The sequence below is a fragment of the Salvia miltiorrhiza genome, chromosome 8 (genome assembly GCF_028751815.1).
Source record: "Salvia miltiorrhiza cultivar Shanhuang (shh) chromosome 8, IMPLAD_Smil_shh, whole genome shotgun sequence".
Taxonomy (NCBI): Eukaryota; Viridiplantae; Streptophyta; class Magnoliopsida; order Lamiales; family Lamiaceae; genus Salvia; species Salvia miltiorrhiza.
Window position 1 is genome coordinate 12,674,814 of NC_080394.1, and position 13,876 is coordinate 12,688,689.

The 13,876-nt window shown below is 36.9% G+C and overlaps 2 protein-coding genes across 2 annotated transcripts; both read left to right on the forward strand.

Annotated features, from left to right (window-relative positions):
- Positions 1 to 1,894: 1,894 nt before the first annotated feature.
- Positions 1,895 to 3,148, forward strand: LOC131001091 (polygalacturonase inhibitor-like). The gene has a single exon (XM_057927300.1). It carries the CDS (start codon positions 2,114 to 2,116, stop codon positions 3,116 to 3,118), a length of 1,005 nt encoding a protein of 334 aa, XP_057783283.1. The 5' UTR covers positions 1,895 to 2,113; the 3' UTR covers positions 3,119 to 3,148.
- Positions 3,149 to 10,398: 7,250 nt separating this feature from the next.
- Positions 10,399 to 10,920, forward strand: LOC130998090 (polygalacturonase inhibitor-like). Its single transcript, XM_057923523.1, has one exon. The coding sequence runs from the start codon at positions 10,435 to 10,437 to the stop codon at positions 10,918 to 10,920; it is 486 nt and encodes a 161-aa protein (XP_057779506.1). The 5' UTR covers positions 10,399 to 10,434.
- Positions 10,921 to 13,876: the final 2,956 nt, after the last annotated feature.

A 13,876-nucleotide genomic window follows, 5' to 3' on the forward strand; every position in this document is an offset into this window, starting at 1 on the left:
AATACACAAACTTTGCTAAAAATCCATATTTGACGCGAAGTTAGGATTTTACATTTTAATACACCAACTTTCGTTGTTGTCCAAATTTGACATGACTTAATTCTTAAAAATTCAAAAAATAACCCGTTTTTGTAAATAATTATACAAAGACTCATTTATGTTATAATTTGGGACATTTAAATCAAAACAAAATATTTCCTTATGATGTTTTCTTTTAAACCATTTTAGGCGCGCATCAAAGATTAAAACAAGATTAAAATAATTCTATGATTATTTTCTCTATCAGATCAATGCGGTTCCATCTAATCAAAATTTGTAAATTAGCCCTGTGGGAATTATTAATAAGGCTAAAATTGAATAATTGTACACAAGCCCAGCCCAGCCCAGCAATAAGGCAATAACTGAGTATATTTTGATAGCAATAAATAGTGAGGTGATTTTATATATAACCATCATTATATCCATTATAGCTTTTAATTTTTTTTAAAAAATGGTAAAATAATGAATAAATTTACTATTTTATCCTCATAGCCCCAAATAATAAGAATCATCATAGCCCCATTTTTCATGCTATTGTGGGATATCTCCCAAATTTCAGTATGCGAAACGCAAGGAATATTTGAATTCGAATTGAATATGCAAATTCCCCTATTTAGATTCCTTTTTGGCTCAGTCCTTAGCACATAGTAGTATTTTCGATATGGAGGGAAAGTTGATGTGTTGAGTGCCTTCATATTTGGAATCATCCAAATGTGTTGAGTTGAGTGCGCAATGAAACTTTTTCTGTCAAACCAATTACTTTAGATGGGTGCACTTGGGCAGGAGCAACAAACTCATCTTCCAAAATGCAAATCCATAATATTAATATATACTATACTTTGGTGTCTTCTTATATTTGGGGCCCAAAATTGACACAAGCTAGGCACATGAAATTCCACTCTCTTCAGTCTCACTCCTGTTGTTGAGGATGTTTTACAATTGCATGAAAGATGGTATATGAGGATAGAGCAGTAGATTTATTAATACTTCTATTATTTTATGTTTTAAGTTGAAGGCTAAAGTAAATAAATTAGCGCTATGTATAGAATTACTCTAAATAGTCCAGCTACCACCAGCCCACATCAGTACTAATAGGTCTTTTAATACATTTATAGGGGAGGTTTTTCAATACATAAATCACACACACACGCACACGTGTATACCTATATACATATACATTTGCACAGATCTGAGTTCGTGTAATTAATTTTGAAGCATATTAGGCAGATAATTTTGAATTCTCTGTGTAGCTTATCTACTTTTATGATAGATATTTATTGATAAGTTCTGGAGTTCTTGTAAACCCAAAGTAAAATTATGAAGCTTGTAAGTATATGATTATATGATTATCAATTATATATATATATATATATATATATTAGGAAGGAGGAGCAGTAGCATTTGAGTTCCAAATCAAAGCTCGAGCTAGGGCGCATCAAAATCAATTATTGATCTTGAATTTTCCTTTTGTTTTTCAGCGTAAAACCCGAATAATTTGAGAGCACAGCACATTATCTCATATGACATCCTAATTAAAAAAATACTATATCGATCCCAAAAAATCAAGTAATGAAATATGAATCTAAACTTATACGGAGTATTTCTTTCATGAACTGACCTAATTAGTGGTTGCTAGTCAAGGATTTAAATTTAACCAATATCAATATATACACACCGGACGAATTCAATACCGACATTATACTACTAGCAGCCGTAGGCAATCTTTCCTTGACCGATCCCTTTTTCTTTTTAATTATTAAAATAATAAGATGAAGCTATGGGTGGTCCATTATTGCAGTTTGAAGATAAGATCTGCCGCATATGAACTCCTCAAATTGCATATAATGTCTGAATTTCAGGATTGAAGTCCAATATTTCAATAACAAAGCTATATTGTCAACTACGCCCACTTGTTAATTTCACATAACTCTCCCCTAGTATCTCCCTCTTCCTCTCATATTACCAAATCACGTGTCTTCTCTTAATCTTACTGCTACTATAACAATAAATAAGCACTATATATATATGAATACAACTACAACTTTATTGGTATCAAATAATTAAGCAAGCAAGGATGATGAAGCTCTCTGTCCTCACCATTCTCTCTCTGATGAGCATCCTATCCCAACCCCCACTCTCTCACTCCATTAGGTGCAACCCTCAAGACAAACAAGTCCTCCTCAAAATCAAGCAAGCCTTCAACAATGCCTACCACTTCGCTTCGTGGAACCCCGACACTGACTGCTGCTACTGGTACATCGTCAAGTGCGACCGCAAGACCAACCGCATCATCGACCTCAACGTCATCACCGCCAACATCTCCGGCCCCATCCCCGACGCCGTCGCCGACCTCCCCTTCCTCGAATCCCTCACTTTCCACAAGATAGCCAATCTCACCGGCACACTCCCACGGGCTCTCACCAAGCTCACCCACCTCAAAAGCCTGACCATCAGCTGGACTAACATATCAGGCCCTATCCCATCCTACGTCAGCCAATTCAAAAACCTCACGTCCCTCGATCTCTCCTTCAATGACCTGAGCGGCCCCATCCCTGCGTCCCTGGCCCAGCTCAGGGGCCTCACCGGCCTCATGCTGGACCGGAACAAGCTCACGGGGAGCATCCCAGAGTCTTTTGGGGAGCTCCCCGCGAGCTTGCAGTACTTGGACCTGTCCCACAACCAGCTGTCGGGGAGTATCCCGAAGGGGTGGGGCGGGCTCAACTTCACGACGCTCCAGCTGCAGCGGAACAGGATCGAAGGGGACGCATCGGCCCTGTTCGGGAGGAATAAGAGCATACAGAATGCTGACCTGTCGAGGAACATGCTGGAGTTCGATCTGTCCAAGGTTGAGTTTCCGGACAGCTTGAGATACTTGGACTTGAACCATAATAGGATATTCGGCGCCTTGCCGGCGGGACTGGCGGGGGACACGCTCACGTTTCTCAATGTCAGCTATAACAGGCTTTGCGGCCGGATTCCGGCAGGCGGGGTGCTGCAACAAATGGATTACTCATCGTATTTTCATAATAAGTGTTTGTGTGGAGCACCCTTGCCCGACTGTAAATCATCCCTGCAATAAACTAAAGTTAATTGTCGTGGATTTTCTTTTTATTGGATTAACTTTCACTTTGTCTTTTGCTTCTACTTTTCACATTTCATATTTTGTTCGATCAACTATATAAGATTGGTACCTAATTGGTTTTGAAGACAAATTGGCTGGAAGCCGATTCCACTCATGTTGTAAGGCTACTTCAATTGCGTTCTGATATTGTCCCATGGCATTTCATTGAGTTCTTAAGTTACTCCCCCTTTTTGATATTCGCGTTTCACATTATGGCAAATCCAAATACTCGATCCCACTGGTTGGTGGAATCATGCTAGTCCCTCGATTGCCGTTCAAAATTAAGGATATTCATATCCACAATTTCTATCGCAAAGTTAGCTAATGATGTCTTCTTCATTTCGTGGCTTTGATGAGGCAGGTCGTGTTAAAGATTTTGAAGATGCTAATTGGGGTGAGGCATTGGATGGTGGTGATGTGGATGACATAAAGAATGGAAAATTTGGCTTCCTACTTTTGTTGGTTTTTGCTATCATTGTTTTATTCGGCCTTCTTTTTGTTTATGCTTTTTTTTTTCTTAACGAATATTTTTTTTTACTGGTACTTTTCCCATTGAATTTTCGCTAGAAAATTTTTAATTAAACTCGACCCTTAGTTAGTGTCTCAGTTTCAAGGGTTTGCTAGATTTTCTTTTTCGTTTTTCTCCTTTTATATAATTTCTATTTCGACAACTAATGTATTTATAACTACGAACATTTTTTATAACTTGTGTCCTCTTCACCTTAATTATTTATAAATTTATGGACGAGGTGAGTATTCCCTTTTCCAACTTAAAACTTGAATAGTCCTAGAACAGTTTATTTCGACTGACAAGTTAATTAAATAGCATTCTAGAACAGTTTATTTCGATTCCTAACTTAATTAAATAGCACTAATTCCAAAAATTATGAAATTCGAATATAAGCTTAATTAATTGCATTACAGAAAAAAATTTCATAAGTGATATGAGACTTGGTAGCTATTACGTGTGTCATAAAAATTAGTGACATTTGTTAATGTAGCTAATCACTAATATATAGTTACACTTTCAAACGCCACTAATTTTTATGACATGAATATTAGCTACCAAGCCTCATGTCACTAATAAAAACTATTTTTGTAGTGTTGGTAAGGAGTCAATATAACAACCGAAAAATTGGAGGTCCCAATTCCACTTGATCATTTTTTTTTCTATTAACAAAAAGAACGTACAATATATATAGTCAATGTTATTTTATTTGATAAAAGTAGGAATTACAAATATATATTTATTATATTTAATTAATAATTTGGTCCATTTGATTCTATAACTATAGAAATTTTTTTGAAAATAAGGATAAATATCATATTAAACCCCAAATTATATTCATTTTATAAAAAATGTCACGAACTATAAAAAATGTTTTTAAAAATTCCAAACTATTAAGTTTATATAAAAAATATCATGCGCCCTTTTTTCGGTCTTCGGAATAATGATGTGGCTTGGCGGATATCACTGAGTAATTTAATAGTATGATATTTACCCTTAAAATAATATTTCATCCATCCACTAAAAGCATAACACTTTTGGTGGGCACATATTTTAATAAAATTGGTGGTAGTTTTTTATGTAGTGGAGAAATGGTCTCACCATTTTTTGAAATGAGTGATTGAATTTGAATTGAGATGATTTTTTTGTAAATAAATGGTATTTGTAAGGATAAAATATAAGGAAAAGATATGGGTCCATGTTCAAAAAAGAAAAGTGCTATACTTTTGGTGGACACCCAAAATGGCAAAAATGTCATACTTTTTGTAGACAGATGAAATACTTAATATTCGCTCCATCAATAAAAGAACTTCCTACTTTTTCTTTTTGGGACGGCCACAAAAAAACTTTTTACCTAATTTTGGACTATACCCCACCACTTATAATACTCCATTAACCTTTATTTTTCACATTTTCACCACTCTCAACACTAATTATAATGTCTTTTCACCACTTTCAATATACTCAACAACTTTTTCTTAAAACCAGTGTCACTTCCTGCTAGGAAGATCTTTCATGTACGGAGGGAGTAAATTAATAAACTCTATAAATTAATAAATATCTCTATTCCCGACTTGAGTCAGTTTAAAAAATCATCTATTTTTTAATATTATCAATTAACAATTGTTAAAATATACTCCATCCGTCTCATAAAAAGTATCAAATTTGTCATTTTCGTCCGTCCTTATAAAATGTATCCAGTCTATTTTTGGTAAGTTTTACACTCACAATATAGTGGGGCTCTTACTCCAGTCACAACACATTCAACTATTTTATTAAAACCCGTTCCATTTAGAAATGGATACTTTTTAATAAGGGCGGAGGGAGTAACAATTATGTATACCATGGTAACTTATTAAAATATGAATATATTGTTGAATCGTCTTCACGTTGATCATCATTACGATCTCCAGTAATATCAGTAAAATGAATTGATAGATACATGTATTTATTTAATTTAAATATTATCTCTCATTTGTTTCTTCATATTAAGAAAATACTCTATAAATTTAAAAATTATTAATTTAACAATATATTAATATCTCTCTAAATTAATAAAGTCCATAAGTTCCAAAGTTTATAGAGGTTTTATTGTATTTTTTTAAAAAATTTAACATTCATGTTAATTTTCAAACGCATACATATCAAGGTATATACTCCCTCCGTCCCAAACGAAATGTCATATTTCTTTTCGGCACGGAGATTAAGAAATGTATATAAAGTATATAAAGTGGGTTGATGAAAATTATTTAAATATTAAGTATAGAGAGAGAGTGTATTGCCAAAAAAAAAACATGACATTTCGTTTGGGACAGCCCAAAAAGGAAAACATGACATTTCGTTTGGGACGGAGGGAGTATATGATAACATTTATACACTCCATATGTCCTTAAAAATAGTCCTAAGATGGAGTGTCACGAGTTTTATAAACGTGGTTGAGTGTATTATGATTTATGAGTGAAGAAATGGTCACACCTTAGAGACAATATTAAAAAAAATTAATTAATTATATTATGAGTTGAGAAAGGGTCCAACAGCCATATGCATATGATAGAATATGTTAAAAGGTTGATATATTGAGAGCAATATGTTGTGGGATAATATCTATAAATAAAAATAAACAATTTTTTGTGGACGTACCAAAATAACAAAAATATATACTCCCTCCGTCCGCCAAAAGTGGACCACTTTGGCTAGGCACGGGATTTAATAAAATTGGTGATAATTTTGATGTAGTGGAGAAAGAGTCTCACCACTTTATGAGATGTGTGGTTGAGATTGAATTTGGAGTGGTTTTTTTGTAAATAAAGAGTGTTTGTAAGGATAAAAGATTAAAGTGGATGGTGGGACCATTTCTATAAAAGGAAAGTGGTATACTATTTACGGACGCCCGATATAGTAAAAATAGTCCACTTTTGGCGGACGGAGGGAGTACTATTTTTTGGGACAGAATGAGTACATTTTAGTGTATGCGTGATAAGTACCTTATTTACTTATATAATATTGATTTATAATTATTTTCATTTATCTAGTTAAGTAGTTAGATTCTATAGGATATTTATCTTTTTCATAATTCTAAGAAGAATTTTAGATATGGTGATTCATAAAAGGATGGGTATTGATCACTATTTTTATAGCAACAAATTACCGCAACTAAACGGTGCAATTGTAGTACGCAAATAGTAAGCAGAGTATCGTATCCACAGAGACTATAAAACGAAATCACTCTATCTACTTCCTAAACAGACTCTCACAGTATGCAAGTGAAACGAAATTGAAGGTGAATTACGAACTAAATTTAACCAAATTTAAACTAAAGAGCATATAAATAACAATTACTTAACTCAAATATATGGAAAACTCTGACCCTAGGGATGTACTTTCACTAATCAACTACATGCATTCAACCTATTGATTCAATTACCAATTTTAATCCAACCCTGATGAAAGATCACTATATTATTCACAAGCGTCTCTAACGACCACCTATGAACGTAGATTAATTAATCCCTTTTCGCATTCAAGACTCCAAGGAATAAACTAACTCCAAATAGCACATAAAGAATAGCTTCCTATAGCTTCACCTATCGCATTCAAGACTCAAGGCTAACACTATATCATGCATTCCTGAATCGGCTGAACAATTATCACATTCAAGACTCAAACTGAACAGCTAGACATGTAAATCATTGATCAGATAATTCACAAGAGAACAGGCACCAGGAATCATGAATCACAAGTTGGAAGACAAATTGATATCAATAAATCAAAAACACATAATCAATCAGCTATGTACAAACCCTAGGTTCAGATTAAAAGACTAGCCAGACATAATAAAATCAAACATAAACATAATTAAATTGAACGCAATTGTAAAAACAAATTGTATAAAAACCGAATTAAAACGATTGTAGCGGCTTGAATCTTCAATCTTAATCCAAGCCTTGAAAACTGGAAAGCTAAAAAGTTCTAAAGCTATAAAACTGAAGTATGAAAGTTGGGAACTGAAAAACTAAAGCTGGGAACCCTAGATAGGTCAAAAGATGACCTATTTATAGTCTTAGGGTGAAAAACCAAGTCTTAAACCGAAAAGAACTTGAAAAATCGTAAAAACGCGGAAGAAAACAAAACACGCGGTCAATTCGGCGACCCGTTCGGCGGTCGCCGAATTGATCGCCGAAAATGGCCGGTTTTAGTCACGAAAACGGCGACCGCCGTTTTTCTCTCCGAAGGCCAAAACTCAGACAGGGAATTCGGCGACCTGGCCGGCGATCGCCGTCTTGGTCGCCGTTTTCATCCTTTAAATCACCGAAATTCGGCGGTCAACTCCCTTTGACCGCCGAGTTGCTCCTTTTCCGTCCCGACTCCAGAATCTTCGTCTTTTCTCGATTTTTGGGCTCGATTCTCTCAAAATTCTTCTCTTCAACATGTTCCTTACACTCCATGCTCCAATATCACTCAATTCTGCATCCAAACAGTCAAAACTACACCCAACCGTGAAATCACGAAATAATAGTCAATAAACTCTAAACGATAATGAAACGGGTGTAAAATCGACTTAAACTACAGAATATAAACCATAAAAACCATGCAAAATGAGTGGTAATCAGGTATCTATTTAATCGACGAATTATTAAGGAATCGTGAATTGTACCTAGTTTTGATCGGAGAAGACGAAAGAGGGTAATCAGAATTTTTGAGCACGAGAGTAAAACTGCTGCTCGATAATAAAAGATAACGTATCTCTACAATGTGTGCATGCACGAGTATTTATAGAGGAGTACAAGCTAAGGGTAAGAAAGTAATTTCGCTCCCCGAACACGCTCCTCGCATGGACGGGGGCAAAATAGTAAATTCCTATCTAAGAACATGCACTCCGCGTGGTCAGGGGCAAAAAGGTAGATTCACTGGTGAGGTGGACGATTCCTCTGGCGCGAGCCTTCCCTCTGGCGAGTATGATTCCTCTGGCGAGTATGATTCCCTCTGGCGAGTATGATTCCTCTGGTGAGTATGATCCCTCTGGCGAAAGCCATCTCGCTGCTTCTCGTGATTCCTCTGATAAAGTCATTCCTCTGTTCCGCATATATTACTCCTCATCAAGATATATATTAAAATAGAATTTGGATTAGGTAATATAATTAATTAATATATTTTATAATATTTTAATATCTAATGAATTGATATCTATTTCTTCTCTCTCTCTCTATATATATATATAATATAATATAATTTACTCAGTTACTCTTAAAATTAAATATGTAATCGATATACTCCCTCCGTCCCACAAATCTTGACACGTTTGGTTTCGGCACGTGAATTAAGGAATTGTAGATTAGTGTTTTAAATGTGTAGTTAATAAAATATAAAAGTGATAAAGTATGAGAGAGAAAATAATAAAATTGATAAAGTAGGAGATAAAAGTTACCTTATTTGGAAATGTGTTAAGATTCATGGGACGGCCCAAAAAGCAAAACGTATCAAGATTCGTGGGACGGAGGGAGTATAATAGATAAGTGTTAATCTATAGGGTGAAATACCCAAATTTATAATTTAGTATATAAAAAATACTCACCTCCATAATCTATATTTTGTGTCCAAAACACTTAAAATTAAATAGTACTCCATGTAATAGTGATATAATAAGTAATCCATATTTTGTGTCCAAAATACTTTTTATGTGAGTATAGATTATCCGGGTTCACACTCAAGAATCACGAATAACAACCGTAAATGCGATTTATATGATGAACAAACTCCTCACCATCCCAAGAAATTCGTTCATTCATCCATTAATAGCCAAACAACCACATGGTTATTACATCCTTTACCTTTGGATAACTCTCTCTCTCTCTTCCTTTCTTGTTTCTTTTTCACAGCATGAGGATTCCAGTATGGGGCTGAAATTATTGTACTTTAGAAGCCCCCAACGTGAATTTTGCAGGTTGCATTTGATGCGTGAAATTTTCATAATTAATGTCCAAAAATAAGAGTAATACTCCCTCCGTCCCACCTCATTTGGCCTAATTTTTTTTAACACGATTATTAAAGAGAGTTTGATTGTAGTGTAAAGTATGTGGACATTATATCTATTGTAGTGAAACTTTATTATTCAAAAAAAAAATAAGTCAAGTCAAATGAAACGATCCAACAATAAAAGTAGGCCAAGTGAATTGGAACAAATAGAGCAATAAAGAAAGTCAATTACGCGTATTCTCGTTCAAGAAACTCGGTTGTCCTTTTTACTACTCCCGATGTACTTCCTCGTTGTCGCCAATAAATTAATTAAATCAAATTTTGTATGTCAATTATTTCCCTTGTTTAATTCATACGCGAATGTAGAGATCTCACGTTCCCTCTTTCTCTTGTCAGCTACCACAACCATAAAAGTAGCACAAATACGAATTACAAACAAAATGCACTACATATACCTACGTTGCAACTAGCTGATTGGTTACATGTACAACACTATCACAAAACGCTTGTAATTTGTGTATGTGTATTGATTTAATGATGATAAAGTGGTTAATACGTGAGGTGAAAGGTTTAGGATTCGAATTCATCATTACACGAGAAACATTTAATTTTAAATGTTGGTTGATTAAAAAATGAAAATTAATATTAGTGATTTTGCTCATATTTTGATAGTATGCTTGAATTTGAATCTTAACTTGTTTAAAAAAGTTTAACTCCTCAAATTGATCAACCCGAACTATATATATATGGTTATAAGTTTGGCAGAAATGATAGTAGACCGAAAGCAAGCACGATGAAGCTCTCTCTTCTCCCCATTAATATTGTCTCTCTCCTCATCACCATTATCCTATCCCAATCCCCAGTCTCTCTCTCCGAAACCGAAAGGTGCAACCCTCAAGACAAACAAGCCCTCCTAAACATCAAGAAAGCCTTCAACAATGCCTACCACTTCGCCTCGTGGCGCCCCGACACCGACTGCTGCGACTGGTACATCGTCATGTGCGACCGCCACACCAATAGAATCATCTCCCTCGACATTTTCGCCGCCAACCTCTCCGGCACCATCCCCGACGCCGTGGCCGACCTCCCATCCCTCAAAACCCTAACTTTCCACAAGATAACCAATCTCAGCGGCACAATCCCAGTAGCCCTAACAAAGCTAACCAACCTCGAAATGCTTACAATCAGCTGGACCGACATCTCAGGTGCAATCCCTGTTGGGAAATATACACAAATACTTCCGCCCATTATCAAATCGAAAGCAATATCAAAGATATAAATTATGTAAGACGAAAAAAATAATGACACCGATATTTAACGTGGTTCGGCCAAACTGCCTACGTCCACGGACCCACCCCAATATATTAGAGAATCTCACAAAGGAGGAGTACAACAATACCACACTGTATTTTGTATCTTGCCTACACAGAGGCTATCTCTCGACTCACTTTTATCACTCGTGTTTAACTTCCACACTGAAGTTTTCTCTCACTATATTTTCTCACTCTCTAACACTTCTTTCACAAGACTTCTTTTGTGAATTTGGGATGCTCTTCAAGTTGCTGCGATGCACATATTTATAGCCTCCATTTGTTGATTCCACCTCACATCCCAACTTTCTCAAAGTTGATTCCACCTCACATCCCAACTTTCTCAAAGTTGATTCCACCTCACATCCCAACTTTCTCATAGTTAATGGGGCTGCACTTTCCTCTTTGGTGGTGGCAAAGTTGTGGTGGTGGCAAACAACTTTCTCAAAGTTGTGGTGGTGGAGCCTCCATGTTTTGGCTAACAATCTCTCACTTGAAGACTGATTTTAATCTGTCTTCACACCTTGATCATCGCAGCAGCCTTACTGTCTTCACTGTAGAAGACCAACTGAAGTTGAGCACAACTCCAGTTTCTCTTTGCCAACTGTCTTGGTTAACATATCGGCTGAGTTCTTGCTTCCCTGGATCTTCTCAAGTTGTAAGATCTTCATCTCCAGCAGGTGACGGATGTAGTGATACTTCAACTCAATGTGCTTTGTCCTTGAGTGAAACGCTGGATTCTTAGCCAAGAAAATAGCACTTTGACTGTCACAAAAGAGTGTACTATTCTCATGCTTCTTCCCAAGTTCTCCCAAGAAATTCTGCAACCATACCATCTCCTTGCTTGCTTCCGTCACGGCTACATACTCAGCTTCCGTAGTAGACAACGTGACAATCTTCTGCAACTTAGAAGACCAAGAAATAGCAGTACCACCAAAAGTAAATACATACCCGGTTGTACTCTTCCGACCTTCCAGGTCATTTGATGCCAAATCTGCATCAACATAGCCAACCAACTTGGCACTCTTGCCATCAAAACATAAAGCCTTGTCCGTGGTACCTCTTAAGTAACGAAGAATCCACTTGACTGCTTCCCAATGTTGCTTGCCCGGATCACCCATGAATCGGCTTACTACTCCCACTGCATGCGCAATATCTGGCCTTGTACACACCATGGCGTACATAATGCTGCCTATTGCCGATGCATAAGGAACTTTTATCATCTCGGCACGTTCCTCCTTTGTACATGGCGACTCCTTCTTCGACAGCTTGAAGTGACAACCCAACGGGATGTTCACCGGCTTCGAATTCTGTATGTTAAATCTTTCCAATACCTTCTCAATGTAGTTGGCTTGTGAAAGATACAATTTTCCTGCCGCCTTGTCTCTTTTGATCCTCATGCCAAGAATCTGATTGGCCTCTCCAAGATCTTTCATGGAGAATCGTTCAGACAATTGCTTCTTCAACTTATCCATTTCCTTTGCATCAGCTCCTGCGATCAACATATCGTCAACGTATAGCAAAAGGATAAGATAACTTTTGTCGAACCTCTTGTAGTAGCAACAATGATCAGCGTGGCATCTCGTGTAGCCAATCTCCAACATAAAACTGTCAAACTTCTTATACCACTGCTTCGGAGCTTGCTTCAGGCCATACAAGCTCTTTTTCAACTTGCACACAAGATTTTCTTTTCCTTTCACCACGAATCCCTCGGGCTGTATCATGTACAAGTTTTCCTCCAAATCACCATGAAGGAACGCTGTCTTTACATCCATCTGATGTAACAACAAGTTTTCTGCAACTACCATGCTCAACACTAAACGAATAGTGGTCAGTTTCACAACAGGAGTAAACACATCTGTATAATCAATACCGTATCGTTGCTGAAACCCTTTGACAACCAGCCTTGCCTTGTAGCGTTTGCTACCATCAGCTTCAATCTTGATTCGATAGATCCACTTGCAATGCAATGCCTTCTTCCCCTTCGGGAGCTCTACAAGTTCCCAAGTACCGTTTAGGATAAGAGATTCAATCTCATCATCCATAGCAACTCTCCACATCCGCTTATTACTACCAGAATCTGCCTCTGCATAGCATTCAGGCTCACCACCATCAGTAAGTAGTAAATAAAATTTAGAGGGCGAGTACCTATCAGGTGCACGTCGCTCTCTAACCGGTCTTGGCAGCGGATTATTTGGTGGTGGGGTTCTTGGCTCCTCATCTGGAACCTCTTCAAAATTCTGGCTCTCCTTGCTCCCACTCGAGTTTGAGATGTCTAACTCGACTACTTGGGAATCAGAATTGCCAGGGCTAGATGCTTTCACTCTTTCCTTGTACAACACCTGTTCATTGAAAACCACATCTCTACTTCGAATAACCTTTCGGTTCTGCTCATCCCAGAGCCTATAACCGAACTCGTCTCCACCATAACCAATTAACGTACACTTAAGAGATTTAGCATCTAACTTGCTTCTATTAACATGATCAATATGAGCATAAGCAACACATCAAAAGATGCGTAGAAAAGATAGGTTTACCTCTTTTCCTGTCCATTCTTCCTCAGGTATCCGAAACTCCAATGGAACTGATGGACCTCTATTGATTAGGTATGCAGCTGTGTTAACTGCATCTGCCCAAAACATCTTAGGCAACCCACTTTTCAGCCTCATGCATCTTGCTCGCTCATTTAGTGTTCTGTTCATCCGTTCTGCTACACCATTCTGCTGGGGAGTTCCTCTCACGGTTTTCTCCATGCGAATCCCATTCTCAGCACAGTAGTCTTTGAACTCCTTAAGTTCATATTCTCCTCCATTGTCGGATCGTAGACACTTTACTTTCAGCCCTGTTTCAGTTTCTACAAGGGCTTTCCACTTCCTGAAAGTATCAAATGCATCGGATTTATTTTTAAGAAAATAAACCCATACC

Coding starts and splice junctions, on each gene's coding strand:
- LOC131001091 (XM_057927300.1), top strand. CDS start 2,114: ATGATGAAGCTCTCTGTCCTCACCATTCTCTCTCTGATGAGCATCCTA.
- LOC130998090 (XM_057923523.1), top strand. CDS start 10,435: ATGAAGCTCTCTCTTCTCCCCATTAATATTGTCTCTCTCCTCATCACC.